Here is a 24,879-nt window from a genome sequence, read left to right as displayed (position 1 = left end):
TTCTGCTTTTCGAATATTTTTATTAGTTTTGAAGATATACAGAAAAACTCTAAAATTAGCGGTAGTTTAATTTCGCTGTAGTGAAGACCTTTAAGTCTCGGAAATTGAAGAAATTATGTTTTTCTTTCGTGGAAGCGTGTGTGTTGTACTGTTATTACTAGTTTTATTTCGTAATCTTCTCTGTGAGTGAAGAAATAACGAAATTTCAGAAAACTGTTGATTTCTTTCCACATTTCAGAAAAACAGATTTTTTAGGAAAAGTATGATGCACTGGCTAAATGTTGACAATTACTTGTAAATTTTGTCAAGAAATTTATTCCAATATCTATGCATAGACTAACTAGGTTTACAACTCAGTGTTAAATAAGCAGTAACCTTGTATCCTGAAACACTGTTTCTTTTTTTTTTAAATATAATTCTGCTCCTGTTTTTGGTCTTCCTAAGCAACTCCTCTCAACTCCTCTGTTGCGATTCATTTTCTTGAATATTCATCCATGAGAAAAGCATTACATGAAACACGAAAAAGAAGAAATATTCTTTCGTGACATAAGATTAATGCTTATTTAATTTATTAATATGTATCCTATAGCGTTCATTAGTAATAAAATTGGAATTGGCATTTAGCCGGTGCATCATACTGTTTTGATGAAGCCTATTTTATTGAAATATGGAAGCTGATCAAAGGTTTTCCAGAATTTCGTTACTACGTATTTATATAACGATAGTTTTAAAAGCTGGTAGTAAACTTTTCTCTTTTTGTTGTAGTTTGGGTATCAAAGAAACTGAAGGTCCGGACAAGGAAAAGCATCATCGGTTTGAGGCACTTCATATGAGAGGAACAGAAGAAATGAGCACACAAGATGTGTTTGACTATTTTAGAGATTATGCGCCTTCTTCAATTGAGTGGATTAATGACTTTTCATGTGAGTTTTCATCATTTTTGTTTTTCTCTAGAGTTATAGGTAACTCTGACTAGGAAACATTGAATACTACGTGGTGATTCAGAAAGTAACCTCTAAAGTGATGCTTTTATTTGTGTTTGACAGAAAGCACCGATACAGGTATCAGTGGAAAGCTTGCAGTGTCGGCTATAAATGCTTGCTGATATCATTTTTCAACTTAGACCTCGTTACGGGCAACACACTTGCGTCAACGCGAAACAAGTCTTTTCATGCCGTCGGCGAATTGGGGTGGTTGCTGGCAACTCTGGTGCCGAACTGCTTCTTCCACCTCCGCGTCGCAACTGTAGCGTTCGTCCTTAAGGTGATCCTTAAGTTTGGGGAAGAGCTAAAAGTCGCAGGGCGCAAGATCCGGACTATAGGCAGGATGAGGCAGAATTTTCGTGAATCTCAGGCGTTTCAGTGGAGATTTGATACAGCTGGATTTTGGTCTTTCCGTGTCCTTGCCCAACTCCGCACAGTGCTTACGTCAACACAGGCATCCCGTAACCTGCAATCGTACGGCGATGAATGTTCCTGGGAGCACAACCTTCCACAATCAGAAATTCAATGACAGCCCGCTGTTTCTTCCGGACGTCACCATTGGATGCTACGGATTGCTCCATTACTCTGGAACAAGAAAAGATAGGAAGGTTAAACAAGTGACATTCTATAGCTTAAATATCAGGGCATTAATAATACAGGGTGCCTATCGGTCACGAAAGTCACGAAATCAGAAAACGGTCATGAAAGTCACGAAATTTAGCTTTTGGGTCACGATTTTTTTTAACTGTTCAAATGTAAGTACAGATTGGAAAATTTTGTCCTATAAAACGTTAAAATTCACCACCAAAAATGTCTATGGTCGGCTTTAGACGCTACCAAATCGCAAGCAAAGCATGCTTCTATCGCATGGATGAAAATTCGGCGTAATTCGCACCCAAATTCGCTCTTGAAAATGTTAGGAAATTTTGTGATTTGGTAAAGAAAAGGTCACGAAAAAGTCACGGAATTTCATTTTGGAATTTTTGTAGACATCCTGTAATAAACAGTTCAGAATGTTTGCAGTACTATTGGCCAAGTAGTGGGCTTGGAAGCTGAATGCTCCACGTATTATAAGTTAAACTATTCATATTTAAAGTGGGCTTTGTGGTGAACATACTGTGTGCGTAGGTTTTCTCGGGTTCTCCAATTTCTCCCCACTTTCTGTATTCCATCATTATAATTCATCTTATCATCGCCATCTCCCTTAGCCTCGAAGCATAATTGTGGAACGTTAAACTAAAAAGAATCAAACACTCCACTAACAAAATATACAGACACGATGAGCTTTGAAAGATAGCTGGCTCACATTCAGTTGAATGATACATGATTACCAATATCGCCATTATTTGTATCTTTTCTAGATCAAAAGTTTCTCAATTGTTTCACGATGCGTGGTTAATATTGGAAACTATACCCTAAATAAATTGAACTCAGCACCACCAAAGACTCACGTCATAGCTGTTTGACTACGTGGGAAGCCGAAAATACTCGACTATCTATTTTTAAGCCAGCTAATTTGATATTGAACATTACGATCTGCTGTTAACCATAACTTTTATTTGTTTGTAAAAGTAAGCAGGATTATTTAAATTGATAGTGTGCAGTACCATTCTTGTTTTTCGTGCAGGTAATGTGGTGTGGATGGATAGTCTGTCAGCAGCGAGAGCAATCTTAGGACTGAGTAAGGCTATCACAGGCCTGGAAGAATACCACGCGAAGGATCCCTTTCAGAAAGACGAAACTGAGGAGAAGGACAAGGAGATCGTGGTAATTGTGAATGAAGATGAGGATGATGAGGACATTGAAATGGTGGATGAGGAGAATAAACGCTCCGGCGACCAGGCAGCAAACGGAAAGGCCAAGGAAAAAGAGAAACAAGAGGTAACACAGTCTTAGTATAAACCTTATATGTATTTGAATGTTGTATGCTATCCACTTTCCACTGGAAGTGGGTTTTCGAAATTTAAATTTTCTTTTGTCATTAACATAGGGTTGAATTCACCAATTCGAATATCATTTACGTTACGTTAACGTAGAGAACTATGCTCTTTCGACTTCACCAAAGTTGTGTTTAAGTTAACTGTAACAGTTCCAAGGGTAGTATGCACTTTGTTGGTGACCATATACTTGGTCAGGACGTGTAGCCTATAAAGGCTTCTTTGATGCGATCAACAACTTGCTTAGAGGCTGATGGTGGGTCAGAATGCCCCTCTTCCTAATTATAGATGCATTCTTTTTCAATTTTCAATTTACAAATTGTTGTACAGTCCGCAGCAAAAAACCTGCAACATTGAGCATCTAAGTTTATTGTGAAACCATGCCTAACAGCCCAGGGAATCAACATAACGTCTAAGTGGCACGAATCTTCCAGGAGAAATCTTGGCATCTTCCTCAGCACACTTATTTTGGAGCAAAAGACCTCGTCGTTTCACAATAAACTTACATGCTCATGTTGCAGGTTTTTTGCTGCGGACTGTACCATTTCTAAAAGGTACTTGTTAGATGGATCTATATTAAATTTGCATTGGAAAGAACGCTGTACAATCACAACACTGTACTAGCAAATCTCAACACGTAAGTCAGCGACAAAAGTTCTCTCCGTTTGATGAAATTAGTTTCGTAAATATCTTCAAAATGGAAGGACAATTTGAGTAGTTTTCAGTAAAATAAAAAAGAACATAATTTTCTGTACGTTCCCGCCTTGAAACTCGGTGAAACTGTGTATATTCCACCGTTTTTCTCAAAATAAATCGTACCAAACGGAAAGAACTTCTGTCGTTGACTGTACCACTTTTGGATTACACTGTCATTTAGCGCTTAAAGAAGTGCGCAGAAATTTTGTTGGAAGAAAGAAAGAATAAATAAAAATCTTATGTAGAAACATAATCCAAAAGGTTTTTCATTTTATGTCTACTTAAAATCAAGGATTTTTTTTTTTTTTTTTTTTTTTTTTTTGCCCTAAGCTGTATATACTCTACCGAAGATACAAAGAAGATATTCTTTTTTAAGATCATTTCTAACATAAACTGCAGCTTGTTTACTTATTAACCAAGTAGTTAGGCTACTATTTCTTTTAAAAAAAAGAAAGAAAGAAAAAGAAAAAAGCACGGTACGGTATGTACATTAGAAAAGAAATATATTCTCTGTTGAATGATGATTGTAAAGATAGCAGCGTATTTAGCGTGGCATTTTGGATATATATGATGGCTCAGTGGTAAAACATTTTCCTCTAATGTGAGAGATCCCTGGTTCGATCCATAGCCATGCAGTTTATGGAGGACAGTATTCTGTTGTTTTTCTCAGGACTTTCCTTTTTTTCTCCCACATTTTCATTTCACCAATTATATAAACTTCACTTTTATTAATCATCAGTCTTCTTTAGCGTAAAGGCCATTACCGTGGGCCATTTCTTTTATTATTATTATTATTATTATTATTATTATTATTATTATTATTATTATATAGAAATTGTAAAGACTTCAGTTGGGTTTCAAACATTTTACATCTTGAAAATACTGAAAAAAAAAAGAAGCGTAAATTAAACAAGCTACATAAAAATCAGGTAAATCACGAATATATGGTAAAGCACTCTTGCACTTGAAAATAATTTGTGGGTAGTAACAATATACTTTCTTCTTGTATTCTAGAATGGTAACGTCACCGACACTGCAGTCAATTCTAATGAAGTAGATGCTGAAACTGTGAAAGCGACTGATATCGAAGTCCCAATCCCACCTGGTTTATGGAGAGTGGGTGTTCCTTATCCTAAAGCCAAATGCATATTACTTCGATTCTCAACGCGGTCAGACAAGAAGCCACCACGTGCTGAAAAGCTGAGTGATTATTACAAAAAATATGGAAACCCTAATTATGGAGGTACGTTGCTGCAGTTAATTGGGCAAACTGTGTTTTTGGTTGATCTATGTCAGCTGAGCAATTGATTGTGGCTTCAGTTGGCTTGAATAGTGTTACCAGTTCATTTAGTCAGTGGAATCATTTTCTTTAGAATCTCTAAAAGGTATATCCTTTGGATGAAATATGATTTGTCTATATATTCTGGTGCTATCTGTTCATAATTGCAGCATTACATTATTGCTTGTAACGTAAGCTCAGGAGCCTATTTTCCAAAAGGACTAGGTTAGTAAAATTCCCGTTTTTGCAGTTCTAATACAAGTCTGTATTAGTAATTTCCAATTTGTGAATGTACAAGAGACTTGCAGTGTTTCTTTTTCTGTAAGAAATTTTTAAATTGATTCCTCTAAGATGAAGAATAATGAGTAAATTCATTTCAGATTAAAGGTGAATCATCCTAGGGAAACATGACTAATTTTTGCCATGTTAAGTGTATTTTGTTGGGACAAAAAATGTGTCTGAATTGCTATAATTAAGCTTATAAAATAAACATTTGCTGTCTCAATATTAAGAATTATAAAAACTTGTAACTGGTGAAAATTATAAGAATTTGTTAGTGGATTTATTAGATACAGATCGAAGGGAACTCATATTTCCGAGTCAAATTAATTACCTGATGAGTGATTAAAAATTTGTTGGTTGCTTGTTAAAAAGAGCTACTACCAAATTTTTGGGTTACATATCAGATAGCTCTATTGTTTTTGGAAATAGGCATCATTACATTTCAAATGTTTTCCAACACCCCAGATTTGAGTGATCATCTACTGTGAAGCGATTATTTTGGCACGGGAACTATGCCGGAATGTGTCAGAAGTGTTTCTGTCTAAACATAAATGTTTTAACGACGGTAGGATCGGAACGGAGATATACTGTAGATAATGTATCTAATTGTAATTCTCAATATTGACACGCAAAAATATAGTTTGTGATAGATATTGCACAATATAAACAAAAGTGTGGAAGGTAAGGTAACATATTGACTTTGAAAGATATAGAAATACGGAGTCAGTGCAGTGACAGAACTTTATAAGGAAAACAAGTTTTACAAGGTTTGAAGTTCTTTACACTTTACATCATAAGTATTCTCCCATTATTGGCTGTCACTTGCTGCAAGTGAGAAACTTCCATGCTCCACGGTCTTCTGCTAACCTCATCGTACGATTTTATTATTGTAATATCGTCCATCAATTGTAGTCTCCTTCGTTGTTTCCCTCTCTTTCCTGCCACCATACTCTGTAGCACGTCCCTTCTAATAGAGCGCCTTCTTAGCCAATGTCCTAACTAGTTTCTTTGTTTCTTTTTCTTTTCGTAGTAATATTTAAAACTGTTCTTTTCTTTCCCACCATTTACAACACTCTCTCATTCGTTTTTTGCTCCACTCAGTTAATTATGAAGCCAAAAGTACCCTATTTTGATTACGATGGCCTATATACGGCCTTCTGTGTTTAATTTGCTCTCAGTGGGAGCGTATATCTAATGTTAGTTCTTGTTATTTTAACGAGTCAAACTGAGCATACGAAGCGATAATAACCACATTTCAAAGTATGGAATATTTGATTTTAAGCGTTAATATATCAACAAGCTACAAAGAACTACAAAACTTGTTTTCGTTTCAAATTTTTGTAACTGTATTGGCTTCGTATTTGTATATCTTTCAGAGAAAGCTAACATGTTACTTATTTTCCACACTTTTATTTATGTCATGCAATATCTATTACAATTGTATTTTTGTGAGTTCATTTTAAGAATTACAATTGTATATATTATCTGTAGTATTTGTCAGGTTTTGACCCTGCTGTTACCAAACTTTATCTTTTGGGCAGGAATACCTCTGACACAGGGCAACAAAGTTCTTGTGTTAAAATAGTAGGTCTACAGTAGTTGCTCACCCAAACCCGAGGTGTTCAAAGCTTTTGAGCGGTACTGTATTTTATTTTTGGGGGCCGCGGTGGCTCAGTGGTAGAGCGTTCACCTCTGGTGCTAGGGGTCTCGGGTTCAAACCCTGCTCCCGCCAAGTGAACTTTGTGGTGGACAAACACCGTGTGCGTGGGTTTTCTCGGGGTTCTCCTGTTTCCTCCCACTTTCTTCATTCCACCATTTCATTCATTACTCATCATCATCGTCTCCTTTAGCCTAACCGGCATAACCGTGGGACTTAAAACTCAAAAATTTCATTTCATTTCATTTTTTGTATTTTATTTTTATATGCTGTTACACATCAATGTGTTAACGTTTCGTATAGAGACAGACCGAAAGTTCCTCTATGCGATCTGTTTTTGATTTATGTGGAATTTTCGATTGGCCCGAGGCAATGAGCTGGGGATCACAAATCCTGTGTATCGCGAGTTCGAAACTAACTCAGCCAACGCCAGTCTCCGACTTCAGAACAATAAAACAACCGAAGCGGCAGGTAGTCGATATTATATTAAACAGCCACTGACTGCACCGAAAGATTGAAAAAGACCGTAATTAGTTGCAACGTAAATAAGGGCAAATTATATAGGTTTAAGTTTAGTGTGCAAAATTTCTGTTTCGTTGCTTTTTTTTAAAAAAAAAAAAAATTCAAAATATAAAAATTTTAAAAATCAACGACAGAACAAATGACAAGAAGAGATAAATGCGTATTAACACAAAATTGAGTTAACTTGGGTTTAACTTCAATTACCCAAAAAACTTGAATAAATCGATAATGGATTACTTGAATCAAAATTTAGATTACAAATTGGACTTATAACAATATTAAATATCTATAGTATTTATTTTTCAGGCTTTCATGACATATTTATATATTTACAAAATTAATTTCGTCCAAAGAAAAAATATATTTTCTACATTTTCATTTAATTCCAAGTGCCGAGCCTATGCCTTGGATTACCGTTCAAACTCTTCATGACCAATCAAATACAAGAATTTTGTCACATGACGTTCGTGATGTCAGTGTGACCAGAACTATCGGATTTTATAACATAATTCCCAAGAAATTCGATTGCAAAGTGTATAAGTGTATATGTATATATGAAGGATGGCGCCATTATTTGTATTAGTGTAGCAATTTCTGGTAATTTCTTTCAACTCACATTTTATAATATGACCAGATATAATAAAATTACATAGGTGGTGGTGGGGGGGGTCATATCACCAGAAAGTATTATCCTTTCAGCATTCATCATCTCCTGTGGCTTAAAACGCAGAAGTGTTGGACGAAACACTCAAAAATAAATAAGTAAATTGAACAAGATTAACAATTACAGCTGAAATTCTGAATTCAATAATTGATAATACAGAGGATTTTGGTAAGCTTGTCTTTTGAGTCTACACTTTATTCTGTCTTTACGACTCTAAAAAGACATGTGTGTATTATTTTTCTTTCTTTGTATTTGCTCTTACCGAATACTGTTTGTTTATTAATATTGATGGTCAAGCATTCCGTACGCTTACCGAGTTAAGGTTACTGTAGATTATAATTAGTCATTGGTAAATGATATATAGACCTGACATTGAGTATATGTGTTCAAGAACAGGGGAGAATGAGAATTTATAGACGACAATTTGAGTATCGAGTGTGATTGGTGTTGAGAAAGCTTAAAAGATAATATTAGGAATTTCGGGAGGTTTTGTGAGAATGCTTTACTCCTGAACGTAAAAGTAACTTGTGAGAAAGTTATGCTTTGCTCATGTTTCAGATTTACAGTACCAGACTCAATAGCAAATTATGAAGTTTCTGTCGAAACAATTTTCGGGGTTGTCCGAACTGTTCGTACTAATAATAAGCATTTCTAAGAGACTAAGTATATTGCAGGCGAGTTCAAAGAAGCGCTAATAATAGATGGCAGCACATGTCTTATCTAACCAATGCATTTTGTAGCAACGACAATATTCAAAATACTCAGTGGTAGAGCATTCACCTCTGGTGCATGGGGTCCTTGGTTCGATCCCAGCTCGCGCCAAGTTAACTTTGTGGTGGAAAAACACCCTATGCGTGGATTTTTTCGCCGGTCCATATCCTACAGAGTTTCCTCCCTTTAGCAGGATCAGAACCGGTACCCAGATTCCTGGGATTGGCCCCTCCTCCACCTCCTTTTGGTCCCCCAGCAGGCAGGAATCCGACATTTCCCCCTCCCCCTTCCGGTAGGGCCGTCCAAGCAATACGGGACTTCCTCTAATTACGGTAGAGGTACACCGTACATTACCAGAGCCAATGACTGATGTAGACCGTTTGCTCAAGACAGACATTGTCATTTGAGAGCCGTGTCTCCCCTGGTAGTCCCGCCCAAACAATACGGGGCTACCTATCTTTAACGTGTTTAGGTACCACGTACACATTGTAGCAAAGCTACTTGTCCGAATCCCAATGATACGTGTAAGCCACCATTAGAAGGGATACCCACACCCTTCCTTCGGTAGGGTCGTTCAAACAATACGAAACTACCAGGTACACTTATCAATTTAATGGGGACACGTCCGATGTCTGACTTGACAACGGTCAGAGCCGGGCTGTTGGTAGTAGTGTGTTAGGGCAAACGCCGTACTACATGAGGAGCGGTAGTACGGCAATGTGCAATGATTCGAGCGAGAATGTAAAATGGGTGACCTCTAATTTTTAAAGAAGGCAAATTGTTGGCGCTGAAGATCATGTGATGCGCGCATGACGAAAGTGACAAATATGTTGGGTATGTCGCAAGGGACAGTGTTCAAGGTGATGTCGTCCCCTACAAAACTTACTGCAAAACCAAATCGGCGAAGAGGAATAGTAGTCGGAAGAAAACCTTCAGTAACCGATCCCACTGAGCATTAAAGTGGATTGCCACTCTGAACCGTCATGCGACTGTGGTGCAAGATACTGAGGAATTCAAGCAGCACATCTCATAACTTGTGTCGACAATTACAGTCCACTGCGAGTTACATAATATGGACGGGATCAGATTGTATAGGCCAAACCGCTGACAAGACACCATAACGCTTTAGCAAGACACCAATGGTGCGCGAACAAGTAATATGAACCGCTGATGACTTGAAACGTATATGGTCAGATGAGTTCATCCTTCAGGTTATTCCAAACCGTGGTTAAGAGAGTTTCTTTATCAGAGATATGTTTATCAGGAGTAAAATTAAGTGTTCTCAACAATGATTAAAAGAAAGTAGTTTAAAACTGAAAGAATTATCGTCTTTATTATTTCTTCAACTTGTTTTTGAACAAAGTGTGGATAGTCATCACCTGGATTTGACTAGATTATTTTAATACTGTCATTCCTTATAAAATACACTAGAAATAATGGAGCTTGTACTGCCACCTATTGATGATAATGGGGAGCCTTTACACTCACATGAAGTTGCTCGTGAGACTTTTATTTTACTCTGAGTATAAAAATGTACTTACTTAATTTACTTTATTTTTTAAAGGTATAAAAGGCATAATTACAACTTCGAGGAAGCGCCGTTTTCGAGAAGGAAGAAATAGCAAAGATCCACGCGACGTCGTAGGACATGAGAAGAATCCTTATGGTAGCGCAGTACAAGGCAAAAACCCTTGGGGCAGCTTAGCAGAGAGTTGGGGCAAAATTGACCGTGACAGAGGAAGAAGGAAACCAGGTAAGGGAGAATAGCTGGCTTGTCCATTTTATTAGCAAAGCACGTATTAGTTATGGCGTGTTATCAAACGTCAAAACTCTGAGATCTATCGTAGGAAAGATAACTAAACATAACTATATACCGGGCAAACCACAAGAAAAGGTTATTAAAGGTAAAATAAATACTTTAGTATACAAAACAAAATCAGATTGAGGCATTATTTAGAACATTTTCTAGTGATGTAACAAATACAACTGCGCGCGTTCTGACACTACAGACTACAGCATCTGTCCCGGAGGGTTAATAAAACGTAAATACGGTAAGGTATGGGACTTCATTTTGCTATAATTTTACATAACTGCGTGTTGTACACAAAATGAAAACCTTAACAAACCTGTTTAACGTTAAGTAAATGTTGTGTGTTCTTATGATAGATTTGCTAAAGAATTTTCTTATAATATATTATTTGGTTATACTAGAGTTTCTTTTAATAAGATAAATCTGAGATATTAATGATTTAATATTTTACTCGGTTAGGAGCACATGTTGACAAGTAATTTAAACACGTTAATTGTCAATCAGAAAACTATCAGAACAAATTAATTTCGCAAAATTCTTTCCAGTTGTTTTTACATAGTTGTTTAAGGGCAAAAATTAGAAAAAAAAAAAAAATAATAATGATAATAATCAGAATTCTGTTTTAGAAATTTCTTTTATGAAATTTTTCGTGTTGCCTTTTTTTTAAAACGGCGGCAACGTTTAGGAAGTAATTCCTAACACCAAGATAGTCGAAAAGTATAGACCAACCTGGGTGCACAAATGCTTCCTTTCGAAGTTATAGGCTGCCGAAAACGTGAAAAAATGAACTTTAAAGGATCATAGCTCCAATACTATGGTACCTACCGTAGTCGGGTCAAGACTTTATTTAGGAACTAGTAAGTGCTCTATTCAAATACCTGTTTCAGAATCCTGCGGTACTTCCGCAACAATTTTTATAGATGTAGTTGGTGAGTACTTCCAAATTATATGCTCGTAGCCAAACTGTCTCTATAAAAATTGTTGCGTGAGTATCTTAGGATTCTGAAACATGTATTTTTTGGATAGTGCACGTATTATTTCCTAAGTAAAGTCTTGACCCGACTACGGTAGGTCCCATCGTTTTGGAGGTATGCACCTTTAAAGTTCATTTTTCATCTTTTCGGCAGCCTATAACTCCGAAAGGAAGCATTTGTGCACTGAAGTTGGTCTATCCTTTTTGGTCTTATCTTGGTGTCGGGAATCACCTCCCAAACGGTGTTGTTTTGAAACACCCTGTATATATCCTGTTTATGAATCAAATTGCAGAGTTTTTGCTGACCTTCTGGTCTCATCTTCTGAGTATGTGGCTAGAAAAGGGTTTGGTAAGTTATAGGTTTACTATGAGAAGAGAAAGTTGTCAGTTCCTATACAAATATTTTTCTTGAAATGTTGACTGACGATCTCGTTTTCTTTTTCATATTTACTATAATTTCATCAACTTTGCTTCCCGGTAACGAATGTAAATTCACCAATTAAGTTCTCTATTAATGTAATTAGTACAATTGAAGTAGGTGGCAGCACTGACTCAGCAAAGATTTAGCAATTGTGTTCATAAATAGGACGGGACATGCGATAATAAGGTTAATTAATTTTGTTGTATTCGTTAATAATGATAACTTTTGTATTGGTATTTTTAATACGTCTTTTTATATATCTCTTTTACAAGGTGTATGAAAAAGGTAAGTGCAAATTTATCATTATTAACTTCCAGCTACCAAGTAACAAAAGTTTTACTTGCAGGTAAACCCTAGATACCACTTAACACTATTGTTTGTTACCACCACCACTGTTGTTTCTTTGATCTAAACGTGTTAATACTATATTGTATATATTTTTTAAAAAAGTCTATGTTGTTAGTCTTAGTTGCTAGTTAATACAGATCTTTTATTGTTTTTGTGGTGGTCAGTTAAAAGAAATATATTTGTCTAAATAAAGGAGGGAGGATGGCTTCCTCTTCAGTTGAAAAACAAAAATCCATGCTACAGACTAGCTTATTTCTAACTGGTAGATGCAAGTTTTTAACAGAGAATACTTCGTTTGGTTCAATATAGTATGTTTGTCCATTTCCGAACCATGCTTTTACGAGGAGAGGGGACCAGGGATAGGGAGGCATATATCCCATTTTTTCGTTCAAATAAATTAGATTTTTACTGTTTTCACGCCCCCTTCCCCGTTTTAGACAGCCGTTTCATCAGTGAGCATACGAGGGGCGTCCAATAAGTTATCTACCTACATAGGAAGGGAGGGGCAAAGCATAATGACACCTGACAGGCTCGTCAATCCACTGTAGGGAACCCCGCTGCGCAATTTGAGGTCAGTCGGAGCAACGCAGTGGGCGTGAGTAGAGTGCTTGTGTTACGCTGCGTGGCGAATGTTTGTGCGACGCCGCGAATAATGGACAAATTCTGGCTGAACTAGTGACAGGGGACGAAACCTGGATCCACTATTGTGATCCTGAAAGCAAGCAGGAGTTCATGCAGTTTAAGCACCTGCGGGGATAACGTTTTTCGTCGGACAGGCTGTTTCCCAGTGGTTTGCAGGCCATGACAAAGACTGCTTTTTCTCTGGGATTTCTTCACTGGCCACGAAGTGGCGACGGTGCATAGACCTCCATGGGGACTACATCCAAAAAATAGTGATAACCAGGTGAGCCTACCTACATTCCTTCCTGTCTAGGTAGATAACTTATAGGACGCCCTTTCGTAAGTCAATACCTTTTATGAATCTTTAATCTAATCTTTGCTACTTCTTGCTGCGTGTGTACAACAGTTCACGTTCTACCAATGGTACAAGAACCACAAGTTGAGAAACCTTGATCTAGACCAATCAGGGAATGGAACTACTGACATTTGAAAATAACTATGAAAAATGCAGTTCTTTAAAATGTTGCTTTATTTTCAAGGCCCTACTTTGCGGAAGGAACTTGGTCTCTGAAAGGTTAGTTATTACTAATATGCGTAATGTGTCTCATTAAATAAAAAGTTTTATTGTGTATTTTGCGCAGTATTAAAAATATATAATGATGTATTTAATTTTCTTTTTTCCCCTCAGATCCATATGACCGTGAAAGTCCTCCTCGAAGGATGACCCCACCCCCATCGCCTCAGATAACGCACTCTAATTATCATTCAGGACAATCATCTTCCGACTCCGATGCATCGATTAACTCGGACGACACCGTGCCATGGACTAAGCGAAATAAACGTCCTAGAATGCGAATGTATGCTGATGACGAACAAGCGAAGCTAGAACGACGGAAAGCGCAGCATCAGCGAAACCAACACTCCTCGAGATCAGGTCGAATGCCGAGAAACAGCCCTGAAGATGCTCGTGTCCGAGGAAAAAGTGCGAGAAAACATGAGGACTTACGAAATCGTATTGGTAGTGATACATCGTCAAGGGCGAGACCTCATCAAGCGAGTGGTGCAGTGTCCGTGTGGAATCGCTTGGATCACCGCCATTTGCGGGACATGAATAGTGAAACTGATTCAGAAACGGTTGCGGAGGACGAAGCAGAGTGGGCGCTTGAAGACGAAGACTATTCTGATCTGAAGGACTCTGTGGGTAAGAAGAGTATTGAGGGTGATTTGAGAACTAAATTGAACCAGAAAAAGAGTCTACGCCAGAAATCGCCTTTACGAATAGAAATAGATAATGACGAGTACTATAGACTTATTGATAGTGATAACGAATAGCGAAATCTATCATTGATTGATGTGATAAATCTCGTGTTGCCATCAGTGTGAGGAAGTGAATTCATAAATATGTGTGAGTATTTGTATATATATGTATGTATGAGAGAGAAAAATACGATACTGCTTAGCCATCGCGAGAAAAATCATGTGATAATTTTGTATATAATATGTTTGTACTCATTTTTGGAGTACTTGTTTTACAGTTGTGTGGCTGCCGTCTATACCTCACTTCAAGGTATGATCGGAGTGTGTGTGTACCAGTAGGGTAGCAAATTGTATTATTTCTCATGTTGACAGCACAAAACCGAATTAATGATCAATCGAAGGTTCTTGGTTCGATCTAACAATATTGACCGTTCTTACTGAACTTTCACTTTATTTTAATGAATTGGGTCGATCTCCCAGTATTGACCGTTCTGACTGAGGCTTTACTTTCATTAAGTCAAAAGTTGAACATCTCAATAATTTTTCGAAAGAAGTAGGTGGAACCGATTCCTCAACGAACTGAGGAAATGGACATAGGTTGCAATTTTTTTTTAATGAGTTGTAAAAGTAATATTTTAGGTCCGAAGATCTCTGATCATATACAATATACACATATGACCCAAATTTGACTCATTTATTAAATATTTATTCAGTTACGAATGTTTTCATTGTGGTAAAAAGAGTATTATTTACAATGATAAATTTATTTTTAAACTAAAAGATGTTCAGTAAATCATAGAAATGAGAATTCAGATATTTCTGTATATGTATATATACATATTGTTAAGTTTGATAATGTTCCAATGACTGATACACATGTTAGAAAACATGTTTTGTAACTTTCATAAGGACTGGAATACGGTATTTTCTGTTAATTTGTAACCCAAGATTCTGCAGATGCGTCAGGTGGTTTTATTTTTACACACTATATGCACACACGGAAAGATTTATTTCTCTTCCCCCTTTTTTTCTGTTACAGATTTTTTGTATTTGTATTTATTGTTTATTGTATATAAGAACATGACATGAAACACTGTACCCTCATGTAAAGCAAGGAGGGAAGATCTTGTATTATGTGAAACGACAAATATTTACATTATTTTCTATGTACATAAATGAGGGTAATCATTTTCAATATTTTGAAGAAAAAATTGCGAATAAACAATTTAAGAATACTTTACTTTGTTACTTTGTTCTCGTAGTACATGTCTGGAGACCATTTAGGAGTAATACACACAAATATCTTTTATAACGTCATCTGTTTGGCTGGGAAAGACGGAGAGTATCCTTCAGGGTCATGTTAAGTTGAAGAAGGATTCATAAATCAAACGAACTACACAACAGTTTCCTTTTTAAATCAAAAATGTTCAAAATGAAATCTTTGAGTTTTACGTCCTACGGATATGCTGGCTAGGCTAAAGGAGACGGTGATGATGAAATGGTGGAATGAAGAAAGTGGGGGGAAACGGGAGAATCCCGAGGAAACCCATGTACACAGTGTTTATCCACCACAAAGCTCACTTAGCGCGAACTGAGATCCAAGCAAGGATCCCGTGGACCAGAGATCTTTGTAAATCAGTTTCATTAAGAAATAAATATATAAGCTTTAGTTGCCATAGGAGTCAATCCGTGTTAAGTGTTGTTGTTTTTGTTTGTTTGTTCCATGCTTGTTTGATGATGTGATGTGTTTAGTGAAAATACGTATAATTACGTTTTTACTATTTTCAAGTAAGCGAGCCATTTTTCCAACAAAAGCAATATACAATTGTCTTTCCATCATGGCATAACGGTTGCGGTGTCTCTGAAGTACTCAATGAAAACTAATCCACTGGCCATAGGATTGACGACTGAGAAATGAACTTTTTGACATTTTATTCTATCTGTAAACGAAATGCCTCAATGGAATTTTGAGATGCAAGACTCCAGCTTTCTTTTTGGAAACTAGATCACTAGTATAAACAAGGGACTTCATCAATACTCCTTTTCTTCCTTTTTATCTTTTCGTAGTTGTTTCAAACTCTGGTGAGGGGTTCATAAATGATACATCTAGTTGTTCCATAGCATTGGACTTTTATATATATATATACAGAGATTTCCCTTCGCTGCCGAAAACTTTTTTTAAATTAATGGAAACTCATGTACTGTAACTCGTAATCACTGAGTTTAATGACACTGAATGTCCGTGCACTGCAACTTGTTAGTGCTATATTCCGTGATAGCGAATAGTACACTAGCCGATACTGAGTAGTGTGGACCCTATATCCAATAAGCCAGATGTTGGTGCAAAATGAGAGAAAAGGGTAAACTGGATGCGCGATTAAGTGGGGCAGATGTATCCAAAGTGGCAGTGTGTGAAGAGTATGGAGAGCAAGTCAAGGTGATAATGGCATACAGGACTGTGGCAAGACATCATCAGAAATGAGGAATAGTGGACAAAAACCATCTCTAGGTGAGAAAGATCGCCGAACTTTGAAGAAGATTGTAACAAAGAACCGTTGAGATAATGCGCCACAACTGATTGCAGATTTCAATCAGAATCTGTTTCGACAATCACAATCCCACCAAAGCTATATAACGTCACAATTCACGGTCAAGTTGCAATTTCCAAACCCGCATCGCCTCCAACGCGGGAGCGCGAAAAGGTGGTGCTGAGAACATAAAGCATGGACCACACTGAAGAAAGTAATATGGTCCAATAAGTGATCTTCCTCCTAGCAACAGATCGAGTTTATGTAGGAGAATAGACAAAGAGGTGTTTAATCTGGACTACCTATTTCCAATCATTATACATGGCGACTGCTATGTGCCGATATATGCCGCAATTTCATGGTATTCCTTTTACTCTATTTTTACTCAAACAACCAATAGATTGTAGACATTTCAGGTGACCAGGCATGTCCTATGGTACATATATTCCCTAACAATGATACACCCTTTCATGATAGGATGCCAGATTTTGTAAACGAAAAACCGGGACACCAATTATAAGGTCAGGTTTCCTAGTCATTTGATCACTCAATTAATTGCCTATCTTTTTCAGGCTACTACTCTCAGTTTTCCACTTCATTCTATACATAGTTAACACAAATGAAGCCCTAAAAGCGATGTATAAAGAATGTGAAAAAGTAATGTAAGAAGAGCTGCCTGTTGTCTCTTATTCCGAATTCCAATTGGTTGTTGACTCATCCCCCCCCCCCTTCACCCATTTATGATTGAAGATATACTTTTTTTCATTGTTGCGACATCACTATAGTCAGAAATACTGACCTAAAAGAAATACAAATTTAGTATTAGCAAGAAAAAATACATTTACGCTAAAGTCAGAACGATAAAACAAGATCTTTCGAAAGACTTACGCAGGCTCTCCAAAACTTTGGCAGAAAACAAAATCCAGTATCAAAATTACACAAGACACATACATACCTTTGTGTGTTTAACTGCCACTTCTTGTGCTAGAGTCAGTTGTTACGGGATTTTAGCCTGAAAATTTTACAGATAAAGGAAAAAATATAAATCCAAAATTATTGAATGCGTGCACAGCATCTTTAGAAATATTTACCCACACAGGAAAATATATTTAAAAAACTCAGTTCTTAGAAAAAATTGTGGCTAAGAAGACGGCAGACAGGACGAAATAGACAGTTTAAATGCAGCAACTGAGAGCAGTATCGCCGTTGTTCATGAAACTTTCAACAATGAAGCAGTTCTGCGCTGCCGATTGAGGTATAAAATAACTAGCAGTTAAAGCCGTCACAGAGAAAAATACGTTTTTTTTTCTATTTAAAGTGATATTCAAGAAATTATTTACATAACGTAAGTTTCCTCTTGAGTATTTATTTATTTATTTTCATCTGGAAGCTAAACAATGCACAGGACGAAAGAATGGATGTGATTTCAATATCCCTGTTGTTCGTTTAGTAAAATTAATTGGCTACACAAATCTTCCGGAAACCTTCCGTTTTTAGGTGAGACATACTAGTTCTTTCAGATTTTTTTTTTCAATCTGAAGAAGGAAAACCGGGACAAAGGGGTGTCCCGAAAGCCTCTTTCGGGACAGTTGATTCTTTCACTGAAAACCGGGACGTCTGGCAACCCTATTTCACGGCGATAATGCGACGAAGTTAAGGCGTAATTTAAAAAACATCAGGGTAAACTTCGAGACATCTCTTCGTCTGTGCAATCCACCGACTTGTATATATAAAACATCTATGGTCACTTTTAAGATCAGCAAGTTCGGTGCAAATTCCTCCATCATCATCACTGAGTGCTCTATATTGCATAAAGGTCCATTATTCCGTTTGAAATTACATGTTTCATATGCCTCAATTTTCAGTGAATACAAGAAACAATCGATTCGACACCATATTAACCAGGTAAGTAACATATTGTTAAGTTGCTTCCGTTATTTTAATGTTTGCACCATTCTGTGGTTGTGATTTTTTCAAACCTTCACCTATATATTTTTTAGACGTATCTATTCAGCTTTTTACGTTGACAGATCCGTAACTCCTCTTTAAGTTTCATTCAGTAATCATTGTTACTCCTGCAGCGCTCTAATTCCTCATCTAGCTACCTCAGAAAACATAATCCATCGCAGCACGTGGTCCCGGATTCGATTCCCGATGGAAAATAACTAATTTCACAATCATTCACATTGATTAATCATAAGCTCCTTTAGCCTAAAGGGCATAACTGTGAGTTGGTAAACTAAACTAAGTAAATATTTCATTTTAGCACATTAGACCACATCTTCTACGTAAATATCCTCAAAATCCTTCCATAGATTCTTCCTTCCCTAGTCTGGCCCGTCCCTTCATAAGACATCCGAAGATGAACATAACCAATGATTAAACAAATTCAACAAAATGAAATGTAATGTTTTAAATATGATTACCCACCTTCACGTAGGTGCTGAAAGTGTCCTCCGCCCACTTCAACACACTTCTGAGCATTTGTGAGGAGATTCATGTATACACTTATCAATTCTTGTGTGATGATGCTATTGATGGCATCGTGGAAGGAGGTCTTGAGTTCTTCAATTGTGTGTGGATTTGTTTTGTATATTCTTTTCTTTAACAATCCCCACAAGTAAAAGTCACAAATTTACAACTCTGGCGACCGAGGAGGCCACAAGTCTTTGCTGATTGCTCTCTCTGGTGTAAACATCTCATGCACATGGGACAATGATGCATCCGATGTGTGGCTTGTTAAACAGTCTTGCTGAAAGTAACATACTGACGCTCCTTTTCTGTCAAGTTTGAATAAAACCTCTAAGATTCCCAAGTACACGGTACTGTTGGTTGTGGTCTCAAAGAATATCGGCCCCATAACGCGTGTGGCGGAAATGGCACACCAAACACCAATCTTCTCGTCATGCAAGTATATCTGGTGGGTTTCGTGTGGATTTTTTGTTGACCAATCTCGTTTATTATTATTATTATTATTATTATTATTATTATTATTATTATTATTATTATTATTATTATTTACGTACCCAGACAGGTGGAACCACGCCTCATCACTTAGATGAGCATTAGTGGGTCCAAAAACTACTGGCAACATTTCTCAACAGCCGTAAACAGAAATGCACCCTCTTCTGCAGGTCAGGCTCCTTCAGTTGTTGCACAACGTTTATCCGATACTGTTTTAACTTCAGCATCCTTATAACACGTCTGTAATTTCTCTCACTCGCTGGAACCTGTTGACTCAATTTCCTGGTTGACTTACGAGGACTACTTCCCAGTATGTCCTATACCTGCCTCTTTGATTCAGATGTGCAGGCAGATGGTGGTCTGTTCCTGAAAGCATTTGGAACAGATCCTGTATTCCGCCATTTTTCAATTAAGTCCTGTATGATGCTTTTTGCTGGCACAGACAGTTCTGGAAAGTGCTCGTGAAACAAATTCTTTGTTTTCACAAAAGATCCAGTACGAATGAACGCTTCAACAATGGCAACATGCCTCATTATGGAATACGGCATTATCACATACTCACCCGACTTCGCACAATGAGGCATACTTCTCAACTAGTTTGGACACGTTTTACTGGCTGCAGCTGCAGCTGCTTTACATGTGCACCTGCAGGTCACGTGCCTCGACCCCGGCTCGACTTACCATCTCTTGATAGGAAGCTGAAAATAATTTTTAATTGTCGCCAAAAACGCAATACACCATATTACGACGGGCTGGTTTTACGTGCCGCACCCTGTACAAGGTCAAAAGTGCTTGCCTTTCTACAGCAGTGATAAACAAAGAACACACGGTGGACGCTAGTGCGTTTCGCAGATCTATCTCATTTGCGAAGAACCTCCTACGGAGGTGGCTGTCGAGGGAGTGAAACAGATGGTAAGCTGTTGACGCAAGGTCCAGTGAATATGGTGAATGAAATTGTCTCCCAGCCAAGTTGCTGAACCCGTCTCCTTTAGCGTAACCGGTATAACCGTGGGACGTAAAATTTAAAGATTTCATTTCCAAGTTGCTGAAGGGTCTCACGGGTCCTTTTTGTCACATGTGGCTTAGCATTATCGTGCAGGAGGAGCACACCCTTGCGATTCACCAATACCGGCTCCTTCTGCTGCAATGTACAGTGAGTGCACTCTCTGCAACTGCTGAGAACAGAGGTCAGCAATGATGGTCTGACCAGGTGGATGGAGCTCGTAATGCACCACTTGCCGACAACTCCACCATACACGAATGCAGAGGTGGTCGTGAGATGTGAGGAACAGGGTCACGTGGCAACTATTACTGTCTGGTACATTTGGGAGTGTCATAGAGAGCCCCCTTTTCGTCACCAGTGAGCAAGCGATGAAAAATGGGTTGAGCAAAGACAAACAAGAGGTTGTCACTCGCTCTTTCTTGTTGGGTTCCAACAATATGTCGGGGTATCGACTTGCTTAACTGGCATGACTTCCCTATCCCATGCAGGTGCAGTCTGACTGTTTCAGCGGAAACATGGAACCTTTCTGCAAGTTCGTCTCACGTTAGACCACTATTCTCCTCGATGGCTGCTTTCAGGGTCTCGTCATTCAACACATGTGGTCATGCATTGCCAAGTTCACCCGAAAAGCTTATACCTTCCGAATGGGAATTTCTGAAACCAATGCCTGGCGATGGCTTCGTTCACGGCATTCTCCCTAAATGCCTGGCATATGCGGTGGTTTGATGGCGACAGCTGACAGGCCCAATTTAAAGTCATGTAACAAACACAAGCAAACAAGCTTCATCAATACCTCCATTTCTCTTCGACACTGGACGAGCGATGGCTGCTGTACGTTGAGGTATCAAATTGTTGCATTGTGATGTTTATGACTATCAAAAAACATCTAAGTAATTGGACATGAAAATTATCTAAGCATATTTTTGAAATAAAAACCTTTGAAAAAAGCAAAAAATTCAATTCGTTGTAAGTATTTTTATTTATTTGGATTACGCCCTATGATGAACGTAGTATTCGAAAATTAAGGTACTTTAAATGTGCATTGCTCCGACCGTATCACTTGAGTTATTACTGTTGTACTGATAAAAGCTCTGATAATTTGGTTTTTTCGCTGTTCGTGATATTGTGGCGTTCTGAGTTTGTAGCAATGAATAATAAGTGTGGTATTGTAAGTTTTAGTCTAACTTGAGATATGAAATACGTAATAATTTGATGTAGTGCCATTAAAAAAAAAAAAGAAAAAGAAAAAAAACTTCGTTGGGTTGACAAAACTTACAGAATACGTGGCGTTAAAGATTACGTCAAACAGTGTATCATTGTTGATATTTGCACGGTTCGAAATTTCAGCGTTTTTAAAAAATCTTTTAGTTTGAAAGTTACAAGGGCATATCAAAATAAACGGTCCACCCTGTATATATATTGCTTCTTTTCAGCGATGGAACCCCTGCGGCGCGTAGCAAGAACGTGAGGAATTTTCATTTACTCACAATAATCTTCGACCGGTCAACTCCTTCAGGGCCGTTGCAGTCATAAGAATCTCAAACGTTCCACGTCGGATAATCCCAAGGGTCCACTGTAGTCCTCTGCTGGCAGTAATAAGCGATTGTCCAAACTATCGGAATTATTCCTTCCGGTTTAGCAATCTGGAGTCAAATTTTTATCAGACAAAACTGAGAATGCAAACGAATGTTAAGGTGGTGACATATATACACTAGCACACTGCCTGTGACACTTATTAATCACTTCACTGCTGATTTCTGCACAATATTACAAAAATTGTTTTTCAATGCTCGGCCCGAACGAGGGGAGCCAGTTTACTACGTACTTAAAAGAAAATGCTGTTTCGAAAGCACGGACTGCTCAAGGGTCCGGCTTAACAACACAAGCAGCGCGCGAATTAACTAAGAATGGCGCACCCAGCTTACGTTCAAGGGTGGCCGATAGAACGACGACCGCAACGGGTCGTGCGTCAACACGAGTAGTAAAACCAATGGACATTCCCTTAGCGGCTTTTTAGGTACAGTTTTGCGTGGGTGGATGGTGAGAGTCCCGAAAATCAAATATAGAGAGGACCATTGTCCAATCAACTCTCAGCTACAACAGTGCGTGGGTGACGGATGAAAGTCCCGATAATCAGAAAAAAAAAAAAAAGAGTCGTCTGACATGCATATATCACGTGATTGATTTTCTCGCCGTATAACCATATATGACCACAGGATTGGAATCAAGTTCACTAACACACGCATAACATACTAAACTGATGAAAGAATCTTCGAGATTGTTCCTTTATATACGAGGTTTGGTTAACAAAGTTCACAATTAACACTGTCTTTTCCAATCTCTTTTAAGTTCAGAAAAATGAGCTTGGGGTCGGTAGCAACTGGTTACTTCAACCACGCGCAGCCCCACATCTACTCGCTTTACCGGCTATTTTTGGCACTCCACATATCGACAATGGTTTGAACGACCATTTTCTAAATCATTCTCGTGCGTGATCATGCGTATACTTGCCTCTCGACAGTGATCTCAGTACTTTATTTACAACTCACATACATCTATTGTAGTACACTAAAATTATTAATTGTAAATAATAATAATAATTAAATATGTAGAAAAAAGGCAAAGAAAAAATGAATACAGACTGAGCCTTACACTTCGTTTACTTTATTTGTATGATGTAGCATCCAAGTGTAAAAAAAAAAAAAAAAAAAAAAAAAATGCTCTTTTAGTGTACAAACTTTCATTTGGTTTCTGTACTACAGGGTTTATAAGAAACAAATTAGTTTGGTTATCAATAATTTTATGCGGTTACAAGTACGAAGAATTATTATATATTTCCGATATATGTTGAAATAAATCTTGAGTATATTTAGTTGCGTTACGAATTGAAGTTTTATAAATATGCTGTATTTAAAGAACATCCATTTTTTTTTTTTTTTTTTCAAATATACATTGTGTATGTTGTTACATTCCAGTTTCTGAAGCTTCCTTACTTATGAATATTTGTGTTTTTCGTAGTTAAAGGTGTTCATGACATTCTTCAGAATTTTTTAATGCTTTTCTGGTAAAGTATGATAGTCAATAACGATGAAGAATAGGGCAATTATGAAAAGTACGCCAATGATGATATTAAACTGAATAAGTTTTAAGGAGTTTGTATATAGGAGAGTTTTGGTAAACCAAAATCAGAGTATTTCAAAATGAATATCGGGCTTTTAAGATTTTGTAGTATTTATTACATGTAAGGTACAATTATAAATAATACATGAAATGAAAGAGCAACTCAAAACAGTTTTTGCTAAAAGTGTTCAATGAGCATCATTCTTCACACGGCACATATCAAATCGATAGATAGGCGAGTTCTTCCCAAACCTTTATCGGTGTGTTTGGAGTAATTGTTGCAACAGCTACCTCAATCCTATTTTTTGGTAGCGGAGGCACATACACATGCTTTTTTATGAATCCCCAAAGGTAAAAGTCGCAGGTGTCAGATCAGGTGAACGTGGAGGTCCATAAACTTTCCGCCGGATATGGCACAAAACACATTCCGCCTTATGCAGAGTCGTTTTGACGTATGATTAGCATCATACTAAACGTCTAACTACCTGAACGAAACATATGTTAGTCGAACTCTTTAGTATGGCACTAATCGCGCGTCATTACGACTCTGCATAAGGCCCATTCAGTTTAGGGGAGTCTCGTTGCAACTGTGCTATCCCTTGGGGATTTGCTGATCCCCAGATGCGAACATTATGAATGTTCACATCGCCTCTTAGCTGAAATGTCGATACATCACCTAAGACGATACGATCGTCATGCAGCAACTAGTCGCCATCTTTGCTACTAGCGCTTGCTAACGGCAGACGCTTTTATTTGATGTATTATTTACAATTGTAAGTTAATTGTGATAAATACTACAAAACCTTAAAACTCCGATATTCATTTTGAAGCACTCTGTATTTACCCTATCCCTGTGTCTGCTTCTCCGGAAGCCAAAACGAATCTGAAGAACTAATTAATGAATCATCATCAATTTTGGTCAATGGATCAAAAAATTAGGAATAGAGTTCTCGATGGGAGGCGATTTTCCAACCGGAAGTGACAGCAACCATTTCCGGTTTTAACGTTGATCACTCTAGACCAAAAACGATACGTAATAGATAGCGAGGAACTCTTTTCTGCAACCGGTTGGGCAAAAAAAAAAAAAAAAAAAAAAGCTTCAT

General features: G+C 37.6%; 1 protein-coding gene across 1 annotated transcript in view; it reads left to right on the top strand.

Moving 5' to 3' along the window:
- The window catches only part of LOC145694481 (uncharacterized), a 29,050-nt gene extending 13,654 nt beyond the window's left edge, over positions 1 to 15,396 (top strand). The window contains exons 3-7 of the mRNA XM_081770776.1: positions 766 to 923; positions 2,611 to 2,864; positions 4,631 to 4,859; positions 10,296 to 10,484; positions 13,593 to 15,396. Coding sequence (XP_081626902.1) covers positions 766 to 923; positions 2,611 to 2,864; positions 4,631 to 4,859; positions 10,296 to 10,484; positions 13,593 to 14,236 — 1,474 coding nt within the window. The 3' untranslated portion in view covers positions 14,237 to 15,396. The remainder of the gene's footprint in view (positions 1 to 765; positions 924 to 2,610; positions 2,865 to 4,630; positions 4,860 to 10,295; positions 10,485 to 13,592) is intronic.
- Positions 15,397 to 24,879: the final 9,483 nt, after the last annotated feature.

Source organism: Thermobia domestica, chromosome 9 (assembly GCF_964235325.1).
Source record: "Thermobia domestica chromosome 9, izTheDome1.hap1.1, whole genome shotgun sequence".
Taxonomy (NCBI): Eukaryota; Metazoa; Arthropoda; class Insecta; order Zygentoma; family Lepismatidae; genus Thermobia; species Thermobia domestica.
The sequence above is the reverse complement of the archived record's forward strand: the minus strand, read 5'-3'. Positions and strand labels throughout refer to the sequence as shown.